The sequence below is a fragment of the Cebidichthys violaceus genome, unplaced genomic scaffold, assembly GCF_023349555.1.
Source record: "Cebidichthys violaceus isolate CVI_PGR_0920_01 unplaced genomic scaffold, fCebVio1.0.p SCAF_7, whole genome shotgun sequence".
NCBI lineage: Eukaryota > Metazoa > Chordata > Actinopteri > Perciformes > Stichaeidae > Cebidichthys > Cebidichthys violaceus.
Window position 1 is genome coordinate 18,385,204 of NW_027176927.1, and position 23,296 is coordinate 18,408,499.

General features: G+C 43.4%; 1 protein-coding gene across 4 annotated transcripts in view; it reads left to right on the forward strand.

The window, feature by feature from the left end:
- Positions 1–23,296, forward strand: part of ascc3 (activating signal cointegrator 1 complex subunit 3) — a 135,056-nt gene that overhangs the window by 106,779 nt on the left and 4,981 nt on the right. For all 4 annotated transcript variants that reach the window (XR_011105313.1, XM_068735146.1, XM_068735148.1 and 1 more), the window contains exons 29-38: positions 267–387; positions 1,285–1,427; positions 5,995–6,132; positions 6,484–6,604; positions 7,449–7,581; positions 8,804–8,929; positions 15,521–15,632; positions 15,722–15,856; positions 19,868–20,092; positions 22,367–22,518. Coding sequence is in view for 3 of the 4 variants with exons in the window: in XM_068735146.1 (XP_068591247.1) it covers positions 267–387; positions 1,285–1,427; positions 5,995–6,132; positions 6,484–6,604; positions 7,449–7,581; positions 8,804–8,929; positions 15,521–15,632; positions 15,722–15,856; positions 19,868–20,092; positions 22,367–22,518 (1,406 nt within the window). In the remaining variant the exon portion in view is untranslated. The remainder of the gene's footprint in view (positions 1–266; positions 388–1,284; positions 1,428–5,994; positions 6,133–6,483; positions 6,605–7,448; positions 7,582–8,803; positions 8,930–15,520; positions 15,633–15,721; positions 15,857–19,867; positions 20,093–22,366; positions 22,519–23,296) is intronic.

The following is a 23,296-nucleotide window of genomic DNA, read 5'->3' on the forward strand; positions in this document are numbered from 1 at the left end:
AGCAGAGTCTCTTTGGTTTTCCTTCGGCCAGCATCTCAACATTAAAGCTGCCGTTATTCACTTTTTAATAACCGTAAATATTACCATTTCTCTGCCCAAACACATGGTCACATTTGGTCCATTAGGAGGTCTCTCGGTAGCCCAGGCAGGGCCGGCAGAGTCCGGCAGCTCTGTGCCTCAGTGACAGTGACGGACAGTTTGCATTGCAGCCAGGTGGGGCTTCATGTTGCCAGCTGCTCACATTAAATCCTTTCTCTGTGTAACAGGTGGGCTTGTTTAACTTCCGTCCGTCTGTTCGCCCCGTACCGCTGGAAGTTCACATCCATGGTTTCCCAGGGCAGCACTACTGCCCCCGCATGGCCAGCATGAACAAGCCGACCTTCCAAGGTACCGCTCCATGACCACATGTGCACATGCTCCGTGCACGTTTATACATGTGTACATGCTCTGTGCACGTTTATACATGTGCACATGCTCCGTGCACGTTTATACATGTGCACATGCTCCGTGCACGTTTATACATGTGCACATGCTCCGTGCACGTTTATACATGTGTACATGCTCTGTGCACGTTTATACATGTGCACATGCTCCGTGCACGTTTATACATGTGCACATGCTCCGTGCACGTTTATACATGTGCACATGCTTCGTGCACGTTTATACATGTGCACATGCTCCGTGCACGTTTATACATGTGCACATGCTCCGTGCACGTTTATACATGTGCACATGCTCCGTGCACGTTTATACATGTGTACATGCTCCGTGCACGTTTATACATGTGTACATGCTCTGTGCACATTTATACATGTGTACATGCTCCGTGCACGTTTATACATGTGTACATTTGATTTGTTGGTAGCAGCTTACTGCTGCAAAGTTATTTTCATTTGTGTTATGTCAAAGTAATAACAACACAAAATGCATTCCATGAGTGTGTTCCAGATAAATGAAGAGGGGCTTTTAGTTATCCACTGTTGACCCTCACATTGTGTACACCACAGGGACAATCCTTAGCTTTACTTGACTAAACCGAGGGCCACAGACAGACAGTATTCAGTGACAGACCAACACTTCATTTTAGTTTTTTTATGGGATTTGACAGAAAGAAAAACATATAATATATATAATAACAGCAGCCTTATTCTTTAATGTGTGCTGCACCTACCAGGAAAGGCATTGTTAAACATAGCATCATTGAACCCAAATTTATTCTGAAATGGTTACTGCAGCAGCAACAAACAGACACAGGATGTGAAAGTTGTATGTACATCTTTACAGCAATACGTAGCCACTCCCCTGCCAAGCCGGTGCTGATTTTTGTCTCATCGCGACGGCAAACTCGACTGACCGCTCTGGACCTCATCGCCTTCCTGGCCACAGAGGACAACCCTAAACAGTGGCTGCACCAGGACGAGAGAGAGGTACGCTACGCTAACGCTGTGCTGTATGTGCTGTGTCTACACAGGATGCATTCAGGTACAGTTTTGAGAGTAGGTCACCCACAATTAAAGCAGTAGACGTGAAGCTGGATCAACCATAAGCATCAAGTGGTCGGTACTGGTTGCTCGACCTCGTCCGTACACATTTAGCTTGTGTAGTCAGGTATTAAAGGGTCAGTTCACCCCAAAACTGCAGTGGCGGCGGCGCTAGATGTCGGGACACACAAGGCGCTCGCAGGATTCGTGTCACGCAAGCTTCCTTCTGTGCAGTGATAAGGTTGGAGGGTATAGTTCCATAGAAAGAAAATAGTTCCTACATGAAACTGCTCACACGGTCTGTGGATTATCTTCAGGGACCGGGTCGTGACTTCTGGGACGTTGCTTTTGAGTTTTTCAAATGTATTTTTTGGTGCTTTGAGCACCACAAGCAGAGAGCCATCTAGTTCCATTATACTGGAGCGAAGACCGACATCTCCAAGACTCGCCAACTCACAGCAAAACAATCTACACTGATCGATAGCACTGCAGTAGAGGGAAATGTGTAGTTTTGATTTTGGGATGAACTGTCCCTTTAAGCTCTGTGGTAAACATCAGCTGTAGCCGTGAGTGTAGAGAACGGACACACAGATGTGCATTTCCTTCATTTAATGTGTATTTCAATGGATGCCCCTTTTCTTTGCCCCCCCCTCGCTGAATTGTGCTCTGTGTAAGTGCTGGTTTGAGTGTAATTACTGATGGAATTCCATCCAACTTGTGCCAGAAAAGCCTGTGTCCTCCATTATATAGTCTGTGCATTCCTTAGGATCAGTTCAAGATGGGAGCAAATGACTCCTCTGGGCTCACATTTGAAAAGTATGCTAATAATATTATAACACTCGGATATCCAGTCCTGATGGAGCAGACCTCGTCATGTCTGACAATGTTACAGTGAGGGAGAAGGAAGAGCCGTCAGCGGCTTTAAACGTCACATGCTTTTGTAAAGTTGTGTGATTATTTAAACACAAACACCTAGTCCTTTACTGCATAGTACGGTCTACGTCACATAGTATGGTCTACATCCCATAGTACGGTCTACGTCACATAGTACGGTCTACATCAGATAGTACAGTCTACATCACATAGTACAGTCTACGTCACAGTGCGGTCTACATAAGATAGTACAGTCTACATCACATAGTACAGTCTACGTCACATAGCACAGTCTACGTCACATAGTACAGTCTACGTCACAAAGTATGGTCTACATCACATAGTACAGTCTACGTCACATAATACGGTCTACATCAGATAGTACAGTCTACATCACATAGTACAGTCTACGTCACATAGCACAGTCTACGTCACATAGTACAGTCTACGTCACAAAGTATGGTCTACATCCCATAGTATGGTCTACGTCACATAGTACGGTCTACATCCCATAGTACAGAGTACAGTCTACGTCACATAGCACAGTCTACGTCACATAGCACAGTCTACGTCACATAGCACGGTCTACGTCACATAGCACGGTCTACGTCACATAGTACAGTCTACATCAGATAGTACGGTCTACGTCACATAGTACGGTCTACGTCACATAGTACGGTCTACATCAGATAGTACGGTCTACATCACATAGTACAGTCTACGTCACATAGTACGGTCTACGTCACATAGTACAGTCTACATCACATAGTACAGTCTACGTCACATAGTACGGTCTACATCAGATAGTACAGTCTACATCACATAGTACAGTCCAGGTCACATAGCACACTCTACGTCACATAGCACACTCTACGTCACATAATTACAGTCTACGTCACATGTTTATTCTTGTCTGCTGTTGCCTTGTTATTTTACACAATCAAACGTCATTGTTTCCTCTAAATACACGAGGCTGCCAGCATGACGCTGGTGAGTTAAGGAACTGTCCTCTGATGTTTTGGAGCGTGAACAAAAGGTGCTCGTCTTGAATCTCCCCCCACCAAATGACACTTGGACCAGGAGCGCATACATACGGGACAGTCTTCCTGCCAGTTCTTATGTCATTGTTATATTATAGTTTGAACAACACATATTACATGGCTTTGCAAAGCATGGGAGTGAATCTAAATGCAAGTGGGCTCGACTGCTCGGATCGCCCACGTGCCCGGGGCAATTAAAAGGACAAGCTAGTAAATTTAGCAACTGACTTGGTGCGAACAGTCGTCTCCCTGTGTCGTCCCACACACTCCTGTGGCCCGTATGAAGGATGTAAAGCAGCTCCCCTTAACACACGGATGAAAGCTCCTCACAGGAGCCTGATTGGTCCATGCTGTGGCTTCTACAGGACGCATCTTCTTCACTCAAAGCCTGACAGGGTGGATTTTTGTGTGATATGTGATCCCTCCACTCTCACGTGATCTCATGATGCCAAAGAAATATCCAAATGTAGTAAAACTTACTGAGCACGTTCATGCTCACCAGAGGATAGACACTCTCCATAACGGACAAAATAATGGACATTCAAGTAGCGTCTGGACAAACTTAAGACACAACTTTGTACTATGTTATGTAATGAACATTGCATTTATTAGAGGCTTTAGGGAGCGGAAAGTTAATAGGAATTATTAGTCGGTGCTCATGGTGACTATTTCAGAATAACAGAGATTGATCTGACTGTTTTTTGCAGCGGTGGCTCGGTCCGTCTAAAACACTTGAAGTTAAGTCTCAAGAAGATTTGCTACATGGAGATTTAAAATATATAATCAGTACTTTTGAGACGTGGGGATGCTGTCATTTCCATGAACAAAGCATCAGTGAGCTTTCTCTTGGTCACAGATCTCGTGTAACACTTTGTGTTTAATAGATCCTGAGGCTGATCCTCTAGAGGAAAGTATTCCTCATCTTTGCTATAAAGTGACAGAAGATGCAGAAGGCTTGTGGAAAACTCACTTGCTGACCATCATTTCAATCATCACCTCCTCTGTTTTCTATTAGAATGCATGTTGTAGCATTGTGAACTCGACGATGATAGACTCAGGTTCAGAATTGATGCATAGTCCTCAGTTGTGTCTCCTGAACCCTGCAGATACACCGTCTCCTAACAGGCCCAGCCCCTGTCTGTGTGCACAGCGTCCCCGGCCTCTGTGTGTGTTCCGCTGACATGTGCTGCTGCCTGCTGCTTCTCTGCGCTGGCCCGTGTAGCAGCTCAGCTCCCTGCTGTTTGACTGACAGGCTTCTGGCGATAGCTGCTTAACTCTCACCGGGGGTCACCCACCGCCTCAAACCCCCCCTCTGCCCTGACAGCTCTTTCTTCCTCTGCTGCCGCCCCAATGCCCGGCTCTCTTCTGCCGGGCCTGGGCGTTCACTCTATTACTTATTATTAGTATTTGAAAGATGCGGGAAAATGTTATATTTATACATATGTATGTATATATATATATATATATATATATATATATATGTGTATATATATATATATATATATATATATATATATATATATGTGTGTATATATATATATATATATATATATGTGTATATATATATATATATATATATATATATATATATATATATATGTGTATATATATATATATATATAAGGTAATATAATGTAATGTAATATACACTGCATATCAGTTTTGCTGGTGCACAGTAAATTGTCTTTTTTTCCACACTTTACCTTCAAATACAGTATTTTTGAAAAGACAAAGAACAGAAACCAGTTGGTGCCCCTGGTTCCTCCTGCAGCTCTGCTCCACAGCTCGGTCTCAGGTCACACCTGGTTCACCTTGAACCCCACAGGTTGTCTTGGCTGGAAGACATTAGAGAACACAAGGCAAGATGCCCCGATCCTCCTGGAACCAGAGGGGAGCCATGTTAATGAGCCACATGGCTGTAACTGAACTGGGACTATGGTGGTCTCGTAAATGATCCTTCTACAGGTGTCGGGTCACAACAACGTTGAAGAGTAGGGATGCCCCCCCGAAACCCGGTTCTAAACAAGAACCGGTTCTAAATGAGTAAAAACCTGTTAGTATCGATGCGGCCCGGAGTTAAAAGTTGGTGCTATTGGTACTCTCTTAGTTGTGGACTGAGATGTCCTCGTCTCTGTGTCTTTGTCTCCGGCTCAGTGCAGCGTGAGACTCGCATCACGATCAGAGAGAAGGAAACATTTGACTGTAGTAGATGTCTCAAACACAATAAAACCCTCACAAGTAATAATCTGAGAATGTGATTTTAGAACTTCTAATGCTGCTCAAGAATAGAAACACTATTTGTTTACATACAAGAATAATAAAGCAACGTGGATTCTTTTCTTATTCATCTTCTTTCTCATAAAATAATCCAGACTATGGATCACAAACCTAACCAATAAGCAATAAGAGTACTAGTATTGATAAAATCCTAGATCTATTGGGGAGAAAACAATCATTTCAGTTTGACAGTAACCCTGCATAGAACCGACATGAGCGTGTTGTCAATGTTCTCATCTAACAGGCAGCTCAGCCCTCTGCTGCGTCGTTGAGTTTGGTTCGTTCTTTGACCCGTCACTGTCGCTGCTCTGGTCCGTCTCTAGATCGAGGCCATCATCGCCACGGTGCGGGATTCTAACCTGAAGCTAACGCTGGCCTTTGGGATCGGCATGCATCACGCAGGCCTGCATGAGAGAGACAGGAAGACTGTGGAGGAGCTGTTTGTCAACTGTAAGATCCAGGTAGGACCTCATGCCGCTCACCAGAACAGAACAGACTGCTTAACCATCCTCCAAACGACGCGGCTCACCCTTCAGCTCACCTACCGAGTGTTCACTGCAGATTTGATCCCTTCTGTACTGCTGGTCAGCTTAAAGCTCTGGTCTGACACGTGACATCTGTGGCATCTGCTTAAAATATTGAACTGTTGTGGATGTGATGGATACATTGCATATACATATGCAGAACATATTCATGTTTACACTACTCAAACGTTCTGTAGATATTTTATTTCATTTCATATTTTTCAGTTATTTAAAGTTGTGTAATTTTGTTGTTGTGTGATTCCAGTTAGTTCTCGTCTCTGTTTTCAGGTTCTGATTGCCACCAGTACTCTGGCTTGGGGGGTGAACTTCCCTGCTCACCTGGTGGTCGTTAAGGGAACTGAATACTTTGATGGCAAATCCAGGCGCTACGTGGACTACCCCATTACAGGTCCACAGAAGTCTCTTCTCATACAGGACAGACTCCCTTAATGTACCATAGCAGGATAGATGTTCACATCATAACTGTGTAATGAAAGTAATGGAATGAATGTCCGTTCATGACTCTTTGAAGGCCCAACCGCACTGAAAGCGTCTGATGATGCACACTTATACAACTATTGTTTCAAATGGTTGAACCAAAATCTTTATGTGGTGCGTCAAACTTCTTTGAAGCCTCTACTCCGACATTCGATTTTGGAGCTTCAAATGAGGAGCCAGCAACCTGAGCAGTTTTTTCTGTTTGACGCGAGCTAAAAAGAATCCAAAGCTACGGGACATATTGTTTAAACTAATACTAATACCACTACTGACGCTTTGTCGAGGTCAAATGCAAACATCGCCGGCCGTAGTTCACATCAGCTGTAAGCTGTTAACGTGAATTTAGTTTGTAACTTGGGGGCCGCTGTCGGGACTCAGCCAAAGATTGTTTAAGTGGTAAGAGAAGCGTTTTTGTAATGCCAACAACTCAAACAGTGTGATTCGTCTTCCATGGATCGTTTGACGCTAAATTCACATTCAATTCATATCATATCAGTGACAGAAAAGACAAGTTGTCAAGGGTTTCTGTACGCTTTCCTAAAATCCTGAGCTCCTGTGGTGTTGGTGTTCAGATGTGAGGCCTGCAGTGCAGACGCGTGTCCAGAGGTGCTTCATTTATCACTTTCAGTGCGTTTCTGCCTTTAGGTATAATTCCTAGTTTTGCCGCCATGACGATTGTGTCATTTGCCCATTACATTATGACTTTACATGATTTGATTAATGACATTTATCTCAACCTTGTGCTGCGTGTGTAGATGTTCTGCAGATGATGGGCCGAGCAGGTCGGCCTCAGTTCGATGACCAGGGCAAAGCCGTCATCCTCGTCCATGACATCAAGAAGGATTTCTACAAGAAGTTCCTCTATGAGCCTTTCCCCGTAGAGTCCAGGTAACAGCCACACGTCTGCTGTCTGTTATATCAAAGACCAGGGGCTGCACCTACAAATGATTTTCCTCTTTGAACAAGATACTCTTCACTGTCACACTGTCACCCATTCAAATAAAAACCCTTGATCTTAAAGTGACAGGGGAAAATGTGTAGCATTGTAGCAGCAGAAGGTGTGTGTGGAAAATGTTGTCGCACACAGCACCAGTCTTACAGGAAGACGGCGCTCCAGTTCAGCAAATAGCCGCAGTTGTCCCATACTGGGAGCAGACTGGCCAGTACAGACCGGGGAGCCGTAACACAACTGCTTATGACCGGCTTTGTCAGGAGCTGCTTCACAAGCTGTACTGGCTCAGATCTGTGCTGCATGGAGCGTGTGTTTAGTGATGCGGTACGAGAGTAACCAAATGAATACAATGATGGAAATTGATTGAATGGAGAATATGGGATGACAATAGAAATGAAAGGACTAAAATCCAGCATAACATAGTTTGACTTGGTGACGAGGGTCAAACATGTCTTCATGGATCCATTTTGCTCTTGTGGTTCATAATAATGTTGGAACTTGTGAATCTCTACTTCTATAATTGAGTTTACCTCTGATTACTTCATCACTATGTAAATGTGATCATCTTTTTGGTTTTCTTTAGTTTACTTTTTTTTTTTTTTCCAACATTTACCAAAAGATGGTGAACTAAATAAATGTTTTCTAAACATTACCGTGCAAGAATACAAGAACTGTGCAGTGGCCTAAAACTGGCAACTGGATTTTGATCAGGAGCTATCTGATTGAAAAATAAATATATGATTATATGTGTGTGAGTGTGAGTATGTGTGTGTGTGTGTGTGTGTGTGAGTGAGTGAGTGAGTGAGTGAGTGAGTGAGTGAGTGAGTGAGTGAGTGAGTGAGTGAGTGAGTGAGTGAGTGAGTGAGTGAGTGAGTGATCTTCAAATATGTCTGTGTTTAACCAACAGTTTAAAACACAAAGACGTTTTATTTAGGGGTATCATAAGACAGGGAAAGGCACCACATTTTCACATTGACCAATATTTTGACATTTGTGCTTGAAAATGAATGAAACTATTATTTAATATTCAGAATTGTTGGCAAAGTATGTGTTGTTGATCAGCTAATCAAAGCTCCTCTTGTGGTGCAGACTTACCCCACAAACAGTATTCTGGCTGATGGTAACTAGGTCTCCTGTGATTGTGTGTCATATCTCCAGCCTCCTCAGTGTGCTGTCAGACCATCTGAATGCTGAGATCGCTGCAGGAACCATCTCATCCAAACAGGATGCAATGGACTACATCACCTGGACGTACTTCTTCAGGCGGCTGGTGATGAACCCCAGGTTAGGCAAACCAGCTCACACCACATTTTATCACCAACGGCAGCAGATCATGCAGTTCAGAACTAAAGCAAACACGCATGCACACATTCTTGGACCGCTCTCACAACCTGTTTAGAGGAGTGCCATGTTCTTCGGTCAAACATCTGCTGTGTAGACAGAGACCATTCCAGAACATTCCAGCCTGTTGGTATTTGCACGGCTGTCATCCCACATTTACCAATCCACTCTCTGACTGAGGCCTAGCAGTAGGGTTGTACCAATACAGGTCTGTGAAACCGGACACTCATTTTGGATTCTAGGATTTAAGGGCAATATTCAATGTTCAATTTTCAGCAAAACAATGACATGGGTTTAGTTGTCGGTCTAGGACTGCTGGACCGCCTCAAACAGCATTTATGGTGATCCTCTGGCTGGTATTGATCATGTAAACACAACATGTACGTGGACCAGGGCCTTGGATATCATTTCCCTTCTGTATCTCTCCAGACTGCACTGTCTCTCGCTATGAATTGAAATGACAAAAAGCCTGGAAAACTGTTTGAATCTCACACTAATGAGACCCAGGATTAGAAAAGTACTGCAACTACCACCTCACCTTTTACAAAGATGAATGGTTGAATTATAGAGCAACTTAATTAGCCTAATCGATATGTTAGGATGTCTTTGGACTGTGGGAGAAAACCGGAGATCCACATGGAACCCACGCTGACATGAGTTTACATGGAGTTCCAGAACATGCAAAAGAGCGGATTGGTCAACACTGAACAGATTAATAAACCAATGGAGCGGATTGGTCAACAGTGAACAGATTAATAAACCAATGGAGCGGATTGGTCAACAGTGTGAACAGATTAATAAACCAATGCAGCGGATTGGTCAACAGTGTGAACAGATTAATAAACCAATGGAGTGGATTGGTCAACAGTGAACAGATTAATAAACCAATGGAGCGGATTGGTCAACACTGAACAGATTAATAAACCAATGGAGCGGATTGGTCAACACTGAACAGATTAATAAACCAATGGAGCGGATTGGTCAACAGTGTGAACAGATTAATAAACCAATGGAGCGGATTGGTCAACAGTGTGAACACATCAATAAACCAATGGAGCGGATTGGTCAACAGTGTGAACAGACTAACAAATGGAGGAAACAGATTAGTAAACCATTACTGCGGATTGTTAGATGTTTTTTTGGAACGTCTGGGAGGGATGAGGTCATGAGGTCGAATCGAGCATGGGTTGCCAATGTATTACCTCGTTTTTTTTATCTAGTCACAATGATTTCCACAACCAATGTGTTTTCTCCGTACTGTGTACTTTTATGCATTAAATCAGTACTTGAAGCTCATCAACTCAATAGTTTTGCACCCGGCTCTCCGGCATTGGGATCAACTATCTTATCAAATAAATGAGGCGTAACAGTAAGTAGACTAAACCTGTTATTTAATTTCAATGCGTCAGATACATTTAATCAACATTTCTTATCTGCTGCTGCTCATTTTCAGGTTGGGAACATTAATCAGATCACCACTGAAAACGTTTCGTCTCAGCTAACAATAGCTGATTCCACACCTTTGACTTTTAGTTCTTTTTATCTAGTTACTTGAAAATGTTGACAGTTAAACATAGAGCGGATTTGAGAACATTTCAGATTTGGTAAGTGGGTTTGATATTGGATTTAGATTTGAGGAAACGCTATTGATCTCCATCCCATAGTGACTGTATCAGAGGATAGTGGTTTTGATCGATTCTATAGATTCTTTAATAGACCGTGTAGGGCCTACATGGGTACAGCAACATTCACACCACAATATGACTGGGCTGACTGTTCTTTGTATTACATTACTTGCACTTACAGTTGACACTAAGTTAGACCCACAGGTCTTCCAGTAAATCAAAACTGAGTTTGGTTCCAGTATGACGAACATATTTTGCCTTTATTGCATGCTCCTTAATCAACAGTTGTATACTGGCCCTCTTAAATTCAGCTTCACGTTACATCAAATGATATTCAACGTCATCAATTTTGCCTGTGAATGCGCAGATCCCCTGACACTGTTATCTCCACGCAGCTGTGTTTTATATCTGAACAGCTAATCTATCTCCGCCGCTTTGATGCTTTGATTCCCACTACACACACACACACACACACACACACACACACACACACACACACACACACACACACACACACACAGTTACACACAGGGTCCCATGGGTATCGTAAACCTCTGCAGGCTGACTCCCTGCGCCATCAGGAGCCTAATGGTGATGATGCTAATGGCCATGACTTAATCAGACAGGCCCTGCCACCAGTAAAGATCTGTGAAATGTGTTCAGTAATAAACACATTCAGCGCTTAGAACCGCGTGCTGTTAACATGTGGGGTGATGGGAATGAAAGAAATACTTAACATTAAACGGCCATTAAATTTGACTATTACCGTCTAAACTGCTGCTTTCAGCCCACAAGTGAGGCTGTGATTACTCCTCCCTTCTCCCAACTGCACAATAAATGATTCTGTATGATGATCATGAAGATATCATTTGTTTTAATGTAATATGAGAAGTGGGCGATTTCTTTTAAAGGTTTGCATGCATTATGCATAAAACTGTAAAATGACCGTAATATAATACTCCCCCTCACCTGTTAACTGACTTATCGGCAGTCATCCTAGCTATTATTTTTACTTTTCTCCACAACTTAAAGCTCCTCTTGGACAGTGTTTTGTTTGATTTTGTTGGTCCATGTTCATCCACATACTCTGTGGTTGATCCCCGGACTCTCTGTTAATAACCCATTGTATTACCGTTTTCATTTTCTTCTAGCTAGTTTTTGGATCCATAACTCTTTTAAATCCAAGAAGTTGTTCTGTGTTTGGACCAGAAGACCAGACTGTTGTTATCAATGGACAAAGAAAACATGGCCAATTTGAGCCTCATATTCAAGAGGAGCAGTGGTGATGGGACAGTGGACCTCTTTAGTTATAGATAGATAGATATCAACTTTATTCATCCCCAGGGGGAAATTAGTTTGTAGCCGCAGCAATTTACTGAGTAAGATAAAATATAAAATATTACGTATGGAAATGCACAAACGGTATAATAAAATAACAGAGCCGATATTGAATTTGAAGAAATTAAATAATAAAAAATACGATAAAATAGAATAAAAAAATAATAAAAATGCAAAGTATATACAATGAATTAGAATGGTATTAAATTAACAACTAGGTAAGCTAAGCAAACTAAACAGTAGTGCAAGGATCACCAACAACAAGCAACAACTGTGTAGTGTTGTTGTAGTCATTTGAGGGATGAAGATCTGGCCAGAGGTGATTGATTGTAGAGTGTTATATCAGATACAGGAATGTTCTCCTGTACCTGTTCTTGTGACAGTGGAGCTGGACAGGTCTGTCCCTGCAGTAGGTGGTGGAGAGGGTGGTCCGGGTAATCCAATATGGATAACAGTTTCTTCAGTGTCCTCCTCTGCACCACCTGTTCCAGATAGTCTTGTTTACAGCCGATGATGGAGCCGGCCTTCTTAATCAGTTTGTTAAGTCTGTTGGTGTCTCCGGCTCCATTGCTGCTCCCCCAGCAGACTACGGAGAAGTAAAGTCCACTGACCTCAACAGACTGGTAGAACATCTCCAACATCTGCACACGTTGAAGGATCGAAGTTTCCTCAAGAAAAAGAGTCGACTCATCCCCTTCTTGTACACAGCGTTGATGTTGGTCTTCAGTTCAGTCTGTTGTCGATGGATACACCCAGGACCTTGTACTCCTCCACCATGTCCACGTCCTCTCCCACAACTCTCAGCGGTTGTGGAGCCGTCATCTTCCTCCTGAAGTCGACCACCATCTCTCTGGTCTTGGGTCTTGGCCACGTTCAGAAGCAGGTGATTTTGACCGGCCCACTCCACAAAGTCCTCCACTACTGCCACTACTACTGTACTCCTCCTCCCGTCCGTCCCTTATACACCCGACTACTGCAGAGTCATCAGAGAACTTCTGATGCTCCAACTTTAGCTGCTCCCCTGACATCTTTCTCTTGCGAGGAGGGTTCATGAGCAAGCGTTTAGTGGACAAGGAGTATGAGTTTTTAAGTATCTTGGAGTCTTGTTCACAAGCTAGGGTAGGTTCCAGTACAAGATTAACAGGAAGATAGGTGCACCACCAGAAGTCACACAGTCATAGTGGCTCTCAATTTACTGGTCCATCTACGATCCAATCCTCACCTATGGTCATGAGGTTTGGAAAAGAATGAGGATACAAGTTGCGAGGTGACTGGGCTCACCGTTAGAGATAGGGTGGTGGGCTCAGGCATCTGAAGGGAGCTCGGCATTCCTTCACATTTAAACGAGTCAGTTGAGGGGGTTCACTTGATCAGGATCAACACTACACACATCCCTGTGGCTGTATTCACATCACATCCAACTGGTAGGGGACCACGGGGAAGACCCAGAGCAGGCTGAGGGACTATGAATCCTTTCTTGCCGGGGGATGTTTTGGGATCCCCTGGGGGAACTGGAGGACATGGCTAGGGAAATTGACTGCTGGACTACCTTACTGACTTACTAGACCTAGATAAGTGTGGATAGATGGAAATGCCAAGTACTTTAATGAGATTATCGAAATAGTATACGCATAAGACATTTTAAAACCTGTCCCTTTTAATTGTTGAATAGATTAAATGGATCACCTTGCTAAATATCTTAAATGTCAGTAACCCCAGCAGCCTTCTACTCCCTAAACCCACATCTGTACAAGTGTTTTCAGTCCGAATTAGTGTCACTAAAGGATGCAGTTTAATGACTTGCTTGTTTCTAATAGCAGATTTGTATTTCATCTTAGCTTTCTGAAACAAACAAAAGGAAGATCTCACACAAAACTGTATTGCAACTTATACAGCAATTTACAAAGGACCATCTTCATCAACTGACACTCGAGAACAACCAGATGGCTCTCAAAGAGCCCACGTAACCACCAGTAATGTTCTGTGAACAGTTCTCCATCTTAACCAGCACATATTTTACATTACATTACTTCCATTACTAATGTCCACAGGTTTTTTCACCCTTGCAAACATACCTTTAGGACATTTGGCATCTGTTTCTACCAGCTATATTGAAAGCAGGCCTGGTTTCCTTCGCTCTTTTATTTGACTTGCACACATATTGGCATTATGAGCTGATGAAGAGTGTCTTTGATTACTTTTCTGCTGAGCCTCATGTGGTAACTCTTACTAAGCAGTGCTGAGCATGGAACCTATTTTGTCTGGCCACTGGTTGTCTTATTTCAGGTAATAATTTCAGGCTGTAGCTTTTCTTCACACCACAACAGTGTGTACCAGATTACAACCAGCAACAATGTATTGAGGCATTAGTGACGAGCCATTTTACCATTGTTTCCTTTGTGTTTCATTTGGCCCCAATGAGGTTCCATCACACTGGTACGTCACTGAGGAGGGGAACCCGTATCAAGTCTTAGCTTGGTTATGAGTCTTATCCTGTATGTTATCGTATCCGGGATATGATGTTAACATGGAACCTGATATTGTTGTGTACATGTTTCTACCCAGGGAGTCTACAGTGTTGCATTCATGTCAGAACCAAAACTGGACAAACCCAGTTTTGTTTTTTCTTCCAGGTAGTCATCATAGCACTGTTTATCATTCTGTATGTATTGTATTACTGACTAGTACAACTTGAGCTGGTCACATGCTCATGAACCCCTCGTCACACCGGAAAGTGGCCCAGTGATGTTAATTCAACATACTTGTGAAATAGATGGTGACAGAAGCTCGGTGATGTCGTGCTAGTTGAGCAGGGCTAGTTGGTGAACTAATGCCACCAGCGAGTTTAGCGCTAATGTGCGGCTCGCCTGGTAATATGCTAGCGAAGGTCACAATAGCTCTCCAAGCTGACCAGACAAGAAGATGTGGAGCTCACAGCTGATATGTACGTGGTTTATTTACATGACGTAAGGCCTGGGCCACAACAAAGAGTACAATACAATGGATATCAATATCAATAGAATGCCTACAGAGCAGGAGGACATACGCTAATGCACAATAGCTCTCCAAGCTGACCAGACAAGAAGTTCACAGTTTATTCAGGACATGTACTTGTACAACATATTGTACATCGTATAACTGTCTGTAAACCCTCCCACTGTGGAGCAGCTTATACTTCTGTTTAGCTAAAATAAGCTACGCTAGCTCCCCCTTTGTAATGGCCTAACCCTACAAATGAATGTGTCAAAATGGTGTGACTCCGCCTTAGACCAAAACACTCAACCAGGATACTCTGTCGCACAGTCAGTGAGGAGTTATGATGTAAGCAGTGGAATTCAACCTGCAGCATATGTCTGCCTGCACTCCCTCAATCATTACTCAGCACATCTTAAAAATGTCAAACAATATTTCTATCTGCTTAGCCTCTCCTTCCACAGGGCAGTGGGAAAATATGAAGCGTGTTAAACAACACAAGTTTTCTGTTCAACAGAACAGAAACGGACTTTCTTCTGTTTTTACATAAGCTCATTGCTGTGTGTTTTGTAATCACTCCCTTTTGTCCTGTGTTTAGTTATTACAGCCTAGAAGACATCAGCCACGAGTCCATTAACAAATACCTGTCCAACCTGGTGGAGAAAAGCCTGCGGGAGCTGGAATGCTCTTTCTGCATAGAGATAAAGGAGGTGAGTGAGTGGAGTATTGTGAAATGACACAAAGCTGTTTAACATGGGATCTGGTTGTGGTTTGTTAAATTGTTCCATTAATGCTCCAGGATGATCGGACCATTGAGCCACTGACCTACGGTCGCATCGCCTCCTACTACTACCTGAGGCATCAGACCATTGGCACCTTTAAAGAGCGACTGAAGGCGGAGCTGCCTCTCCACGAGCTGCTCTCCGTTCTGACGGTGAGACTCACTCTCCGAACATACGGCTGTGGTTGTTATGTCACCACTTACTATGTTTTCTTATCAATTCACAGATATGCCCTTTTACTGAAACCTATATGATTAATTCAGATCTGCAACGAGGTGTGTGTGCAGATACGTAGAGAGGTCTGTTGAGGTTTAAATGGATGTAAATCTTGTGCTGTGTGTTGTTGGTGCTGTTGTAAAAGCGTTGGCTCTCTGCTACGGTTAAACGTGCTGGTAAATAACATGCATCAATATCCACAATTCTAGATTTGGACCTTGTAGGCTACCAGCTAAGTCAAGACTTTGTTGTCTTCTCGGGCCAGTGATAGAAATGATCCCAGGGATGCACAATAGCGCTCTCAATATAGGCCAAATCATTTTTTTGCATTATGTCCATGACCCAGAGTCTGAATGCGAAGCAAGCTAATGGGCTGGATTTCATCCTTTTCTGTCAGGACATTCCTTACTGACTGTGAGTGACGAGGCTTTTGTTGGATGTCCTGTTTCTGTAGACAAGAAACGGCTGATTGGTGATCTCGATACCTACGGTACCTCCTCATTTCACTACGAAGACCTAAACATGGGGGCAGTTGACCGGAGGGAGATCGCTTGAAAGTTTCCTACTTTCTGTTGGCTATGTTCTCTGTCGTTTATATTGAATATCACAATGTTTAAAAAGTACAGGGCTCACTCAGGTTGCACATTGTTCTCATGCTATGAGACATCATTGAACTTTGTCCATGCACAGGTGTATTTGTTGTAAGTGAAGTCAATCAAACAGTTCTGTCTCTCACATACTGTTTTCCAATTCAATTTCCATGCACAAAAAAAAGACATGAATTGTAAAAGCAACAGAAAAGTAAGACTGCACTTATTTTCAGTGCAATACTCTTTTTGTTGGATCTAAACTAGAGCTGAGTGTTTAGTGTAGCATTGCATCTCTGCCTTCAGTGTTTGTCAGCGGGAGGTTTTTACATGAAGGCTGCTGTTTGACAGACGTGTGATTCAGCTTTTTAGACTGTGAGGAGACAGAAGACACACATTATTATAAGAGATGATGCTCACACACTTTACTCCTCCTCTCAAATTAGCACCTTGGTGTGAGCTTCATTAACTGCTCTGCAGCTGTCGTGTGGTATGTCGCCCTCTTCCTTTCACTGATTGACCTCGTGCATCCCAGCGGTGATCCACTCTGACATGGTGGATTCACACCTGTCAGTGGTGGGGATGGGTTTTAGCTTTTTACTACTGCTTCTTATGGGTTTATATATTTATATCTGTAACTATTCATAGTGCAGTGCATCAATTATTTTTAGGCCAACATTGACTCCTTTAATCCCATTTTCTTTAAAGGAACAAGTAAATGAAAATGAAGTCATATTTTGGTTTAAGTGCTTTGTAAAACTAGAATGTTTCCTGTTGTATGACTTTAAAGACTGCGTTGGTGCCTCACCCTAAAACTCCAGCCACACGAGGCTGATTAGTCCATTTATTTATGTTGTGGCCAAAAACACATTATCACAATTTCACACTAGAGATGTATTTCTTACTTGTGTTTTTAAATTGTACTAGCTGTCATTGTTGTATTCTACTTTTACCACACAGCTGGAAGTCCAGTCAGTGAGCTTGTGGTTAAACCTGATTTCAATAATGATGCTAACACATGGCGGGGAGGCTCCTCATCACTCTCCTCTGCACACATGTAGTTGGAAGCAGACCAAAGCGTGCCATGCTTAGCCGCCTCCCTCCCCAACAGGCTGCGATACAATAGGCCAGTCACCCCGCCGTCCTGTCCACTCCCCCTCTGTTAGCTACAAAGCACTGGCATGCTCCTCCAGTTCCCCCTAATTGTTGCAGTGTGGCCACTAATGAGCAACACCCACACCTCTTTGCACCACCAGCTCCCACCCCCTCCCCACACACTTATCCTCTCGGAGCACTGCGCTGCCACTCAGGCCGTCTTTGTCTCTGTTTGCTGTACTGCTGTTTGTCCTCTGCTCCCATAAGGTTTATCAAACGTGTTGTCTTCTACAGATGGACATACCAGGTCCATGAGGAAAACCTGATGTGATGGTGACTCGTAGAAAAAGAACTGTGAAAGAGCTAAGAGGCATCTCATAGATACATGTATCTGTAATACTGATAACACAAGAGCATCAGACATGTTGGAAACATCCACTGATTGAGAGGAGGAAAGACATGGGAATGTTGCCATTATTACCCATACTACTACAAACCCCTTACTGCTTGAACCTTGACCTCTCATACCTGCTGTAGTCAGTCAGACTAAATTGTTATTTAATATTTTCCACGTCAAGTGAAGATATAAGCCAATTTAGAAATGGTTCCTTCTGTACAGCTGCTTCCATCTCATCAGCTCTTATTGTCATTTGTTACAGCCATTTTATATTTGCTGTTTTTCTGGTTCTGGCACAGGAAGTTGTCGTCCCCGTTCTTGATCCTGCCTCTGATCGGCTCTGTTAGTCGAGACGTCGATGAGCACAAATTCAGATGTGATGAATTACCGGTGCGCTCACTCTCAGCTCTCCCTCCTAATGAAGTGTTTTATAATCTGGATGAACCGTCTGTTTGTTTACAGACTCTGATCTAGTGATATAGTCGTGTTCTCAACAGAGTGCGACTATGAAAAGAAGATCCTAGTAATATCAATATCAAACCCGACATAAAACAATTCAACGTGTGATATTTTGGATAAGCTGCAGACAACACAAGTGGCGGCGTTCAGTAAATGAACTACTTTGAACAGCAAGTCTGTGTCTTTTCTTTATCATATAATTTTGTAAAAGTTCTAATAATGTGTTTTTGCAGCAGTTGATCTGTGGACCTGACCCCCACAGTCTGTCTCAGCTGTGTAGACCTCCCCTCTCTCTGTAATTAGTGCTTCAGAGCTCCGCTCTCCCATTACCGTCTCCCCTCTGTTCCTGTGAACGGTGCTATGACAGGGTGTGAGGCGGTGAGGAGTTGTCGGTGATGATGTCTGCTTAAAGATTTATAGTCTCTCTCTCCAGCGCATCCATATGCAGACACAATGGCACTGAAAGATAAATCACTACATCTATCCCTCATCCCAGCCCCCGCCCAGCTCAGGTCCGTTTTCAGGTCCTAGCTTTTGAAACACCGGCTTCAGTCGGTGATGGATGGAGCCTTAACAGTCCAGGCCGGGGGGAGGCTATGACAAATGCTCCAGCACAGCCTGTTGATGGGGCTACATTAGCCGAAGTTGGACTGAAGTGAATTAGCGGAGAGGAGCCATGCGTGTCCGCGCATCTCTCTGTATCCCAACCACAAACAAGGCGCAACACGCAGCCTCAGCACAGAGAGGAGACGGATGGACCATCATCATCAATTCACTTATCCAGTGACCCAGTGCAGTCTTTATGAGTCAGTGTTTAGCATTCTCAGAAACTCCCTTCAAAGAGTTTGGAGAACTCAAAATATCATCCCAACCCTGGGTAGATTGTTAAAAGCAGGTGTCCTGGATCTTTCGGTCATCGGTCTGGTGAAAAGATTCCTCTGTGGGAAGGGGAACAGTTGGTTTTCCAAACCAGAAGAGTGGGGAGGTAAATGCAGCTGTAAAATGTTGGGATGTCCTGGAGAAGGATTTCAACATTCTCCTATTTCCCTTTAGAATGAACTGCTAGGCTGTCTAACAGAGTGGTTCACACTGGCATCTGAAAGAGCTCCGTTTTGTTCAGGATCGTACATTCCAATGGTAGTTTATGTGTTTTAAAAACTTAAAGTTTATTACAATCGTCATTTACATTCGATACAAATATGAAATTTGACCTCTGCTTTGATCAGGCTGCTCTCGGTTATGTTGTGGAACACTGTGAACACAACCCCCAAGTCACAACACATGGTGGCACTCGCAGGTTGGATGCATATGACATAACGACTTAATGACTTAATGAAGAAGAGCATCAACCCTTTAATTCCACAACACGCTTTAGACTTCCTGTTTAACTTTGGGTCTCTGTCCCGCAGGATGCAGAGGAGTATGCCGAGCTGCCCGTCAGACACAATGAGGACCAGCTGAACAGTCAGCTGGCTCAGCAGCTCCCCCTGCAGGTCAACCCCCACTCATACGACAGCGCCCACACCAAGACCCATCTGCTGCTGCAGGCCCACTTCAGCCACGCCCCGCTGCCGTGCAGCGACTACACCACCGATACCAAGACGGTGCTGGACAACACCATCCGAATCTGTCAGGTAGGATTCACTGGGCAGCTGATACTGCAACAAATGACTAATGTGATGACATTCTATTCATTTAGCTGACACTTTCATCCAAAGCAACTCCCAAGATGTGCACTCAACTATGTGGATACAACACAACAATTACAAGAATCATGCAAGTACATGAACTGCTTTGAGTGCTTGTTTAGACACAGCAAGATATAAAGAACGAGTTGTCGTTTTTTTGTGGGCCAAGGTTTAGTCTGAACAAATGAATTCTCAGTCTCTGACAGAAGGTGTGTATTGTTTCTGCTGTCCTGATGTCAATTGGGAGTTTGTTCCACCATTGTGAAACTAGGACAGCAAACAGTTGAGACTCGGTAGAGCGGTAGCCGCCCCCTCGTAGTGAGGGAACAGCAAGCTGGTTGGCTGGATCAGGTTTGACCATGTCCTGACCTGGATTCACCAGTGTTTAGAGTCGCACTGGAGCAGCCACCCAGAGCCAGCCCAAGGGGCAGAGGAGCGGTGTAGAGCGGGAGAACTTGTGTAGATGGAAGACCGTTGCTTACTGGATGAGCTGCAGAGGTCGGATGGCACGTGCAGGCTTTGAGTGAACAACAGAGCGGAGTGACTTGATGTAAAGAGAAAATAAGAAGGGAACCCAGAACAGAACCCTGAGGGACACCAGTAGTGAGGCTCCAAGGTTCAGACACAGATTCTCTCCAAGGGACCCTTTGTGTGTGGTCCTTGAGGTCAACTGTGAGCAGGGACAGAGCCTGAGACTCCCAGCTCGTATTTAATGCAAGTAAGAAGGCTACACACGTTATTCCAATTTGTCAGATACATATGTAGTGATTTTGATTAGTTTTCTTATTAAAATATGAGTCGTTGTCTTGTTTTTTGCAACTTTGGATTTAATCCAATAAAGAAACTATCAAAGCATAGACGTTGAGCAGTTTGAACTTCTGCTGTTTAATTGAATTTGGCCTTTCTTGCCTTGCTTGGTTTCTTTGCATTCATAACTAATGATTGTACATTTAGATTGTGTGGACCCAGTAGTAGAGGTGAAATGCTGCCCACTACTTGTGGAGCATTTCCATGGTCATAAAAGGTTTCACTCAGTAGGATCCTTGACAAGAATCCCTTCCCAGGTTCTGATCAGAGCAAGAATCATGCAAACACTGGCTGACCTGCTGAGGCGTGTGGTGTGATGCATTGTTCACACAGTAGAACTAGTTCTTCTTTAAACACTGATAAGACTGACATACGACTGTGGATTAAGTCTCCTGGTGTTCAAGAATTCACTTTTGATTTCATCGTCATGAAAGTTCCACTGTATATTCAGAACTACAGTGTTGTATCAGAATTATAAAACAGGTTTAGAAGCATGAACACTAACTTGTTGAAATCAATTTAATGATAGCGACATGAGGGAAACATAGCTAATAGATTTGAGCTATGAGCTGCTCGGTGCTGTGCTGTACGTGAAGCAGAATAAGGGGAATGTTGAGCATTAGTAGGTGATTTGTAGCTGAACTAGCTGATCCATCTCATAAATAACATGATGCTCACAGGTTAGATCTGACACCCAGCATTCTCATTGTGTGGCACCCAAAAGAGGTCTGACTCAAGGTTCTAAACAACAGAATACGACACCTAGTCAACTCACCAGAGTCAGAACCATAAGAACATTCCTGTAACTTTACCACTGTCATTTGTATCTGCGGTTTGTTTATGTAGGTTTTTTGTGTGTACTGTTTGAAGTTAGGACCATGTCTTAACGTCTGTAAGCCATTGTCCACAGCTCAGGACGTGTGTGTGTGTGTGTGTGTGTGTGTGTGTGTACATGTGCTTGTGATTTTCCATGCTGTGTATCTGGCAGTGCTATTGCATGGCTCATGGATGTGGTTACTTTTCTGGTGTTCTGCTGCTACCGTTTACTCACTATGATTCTGAGTTTTGTATTGAAGGAATGTATATTTTGTATTGATGTTTACAGTGTACATGAAGTGAATGTCTGACTGTCACTAGGTCTCAGGTCAGGCCTCGTATCATCCATGACCACCAGCTAGCCTCACATTGGCTACACTCTGTCTCTTCAGCATTGCGTATCTAATTACAACACATGAACTCAGATGATTGTCATAGTCGGAGAGTGAAAGAGCAAAATTTATTGGAAAAAACCCAACCCGAAGCTTTACGCAACAAAAGCTCTTGTCAGTTGAAACCCTGCTGAGTGACTTAGCTTGAGAGGTCATCAGAAAGATGACTGTCTGTCATCATAAGTCTATTCTTTGTTCTCCTCAGGCAATGCTGGACGTAGCTGCCAACGAAGGCTGGCTCGTCACGGCCATCAGCATCTGCAACCTGGTGCAGATGATCGTCCAGGGCCGCTGGCTGCACGACTCCTCATTACTGACTCTACCACATGTTGAACAACAAGACCTCTATCTGTTCAGGTACACACCATCACCTCACCACTGGTGCAGCCAGAAGGCCCGTACGATGATTCGTACCCTCGTTGTTTTCCCAGTCGTGCTGACAGTCGGTGAACGTTACATCTCCTCATGTTCATTAATGTCTGAACAGCTTCTTCACATGCCTTCTAAAGCAGCCACAGAAAGGATTAGGCTCGTCAAGTACAGTAGCTAAATGTCTTCTATGCTCTTTGATTTAACATCTATATTCGTAGTACACATTTGGGCCACATGAGGGAGCCTGAATGTTTGTGTGGTTCTGATAATTGTACTTCTAACATAGAAACTGATGTAACAGGCTGTGGTACATTGTGTTTGTTTAACTGATGAGAGTCTGTTAACTCTGCTCAAATGCAGTTATTTGGTCTCACTTCAAGTATTTATCATGTGTATATCATTTTAATGACACATGCATACAACTAAATCATGTATATCTCTTAGAAATAGCTGGCTCACCTATTCCATTGAATGTAAGGTGATGTGGAAATGGTCAGGAACATTCATTACGCACAAAAGGTGCTCTGGGTTCAGATGCTTTGTCATTTTTTAAAAGTGGGTCCCCAGACTCCGTATTGCACTATTAGTGTGTGTTTCTCTGATTAAAAGTTTCTCAAACACATGAACATCAACATAAAGGACCTAGTGAGTTAATGTTTAAAGCACACACCATACAGAGAGAGGGATGAGAAAGAAGGCCTCCAGTCCCTGTGGTGAGAGACAGCAGGAAGCAGGGTAGGGTTTGTTGTGACGTCTCCCTCTC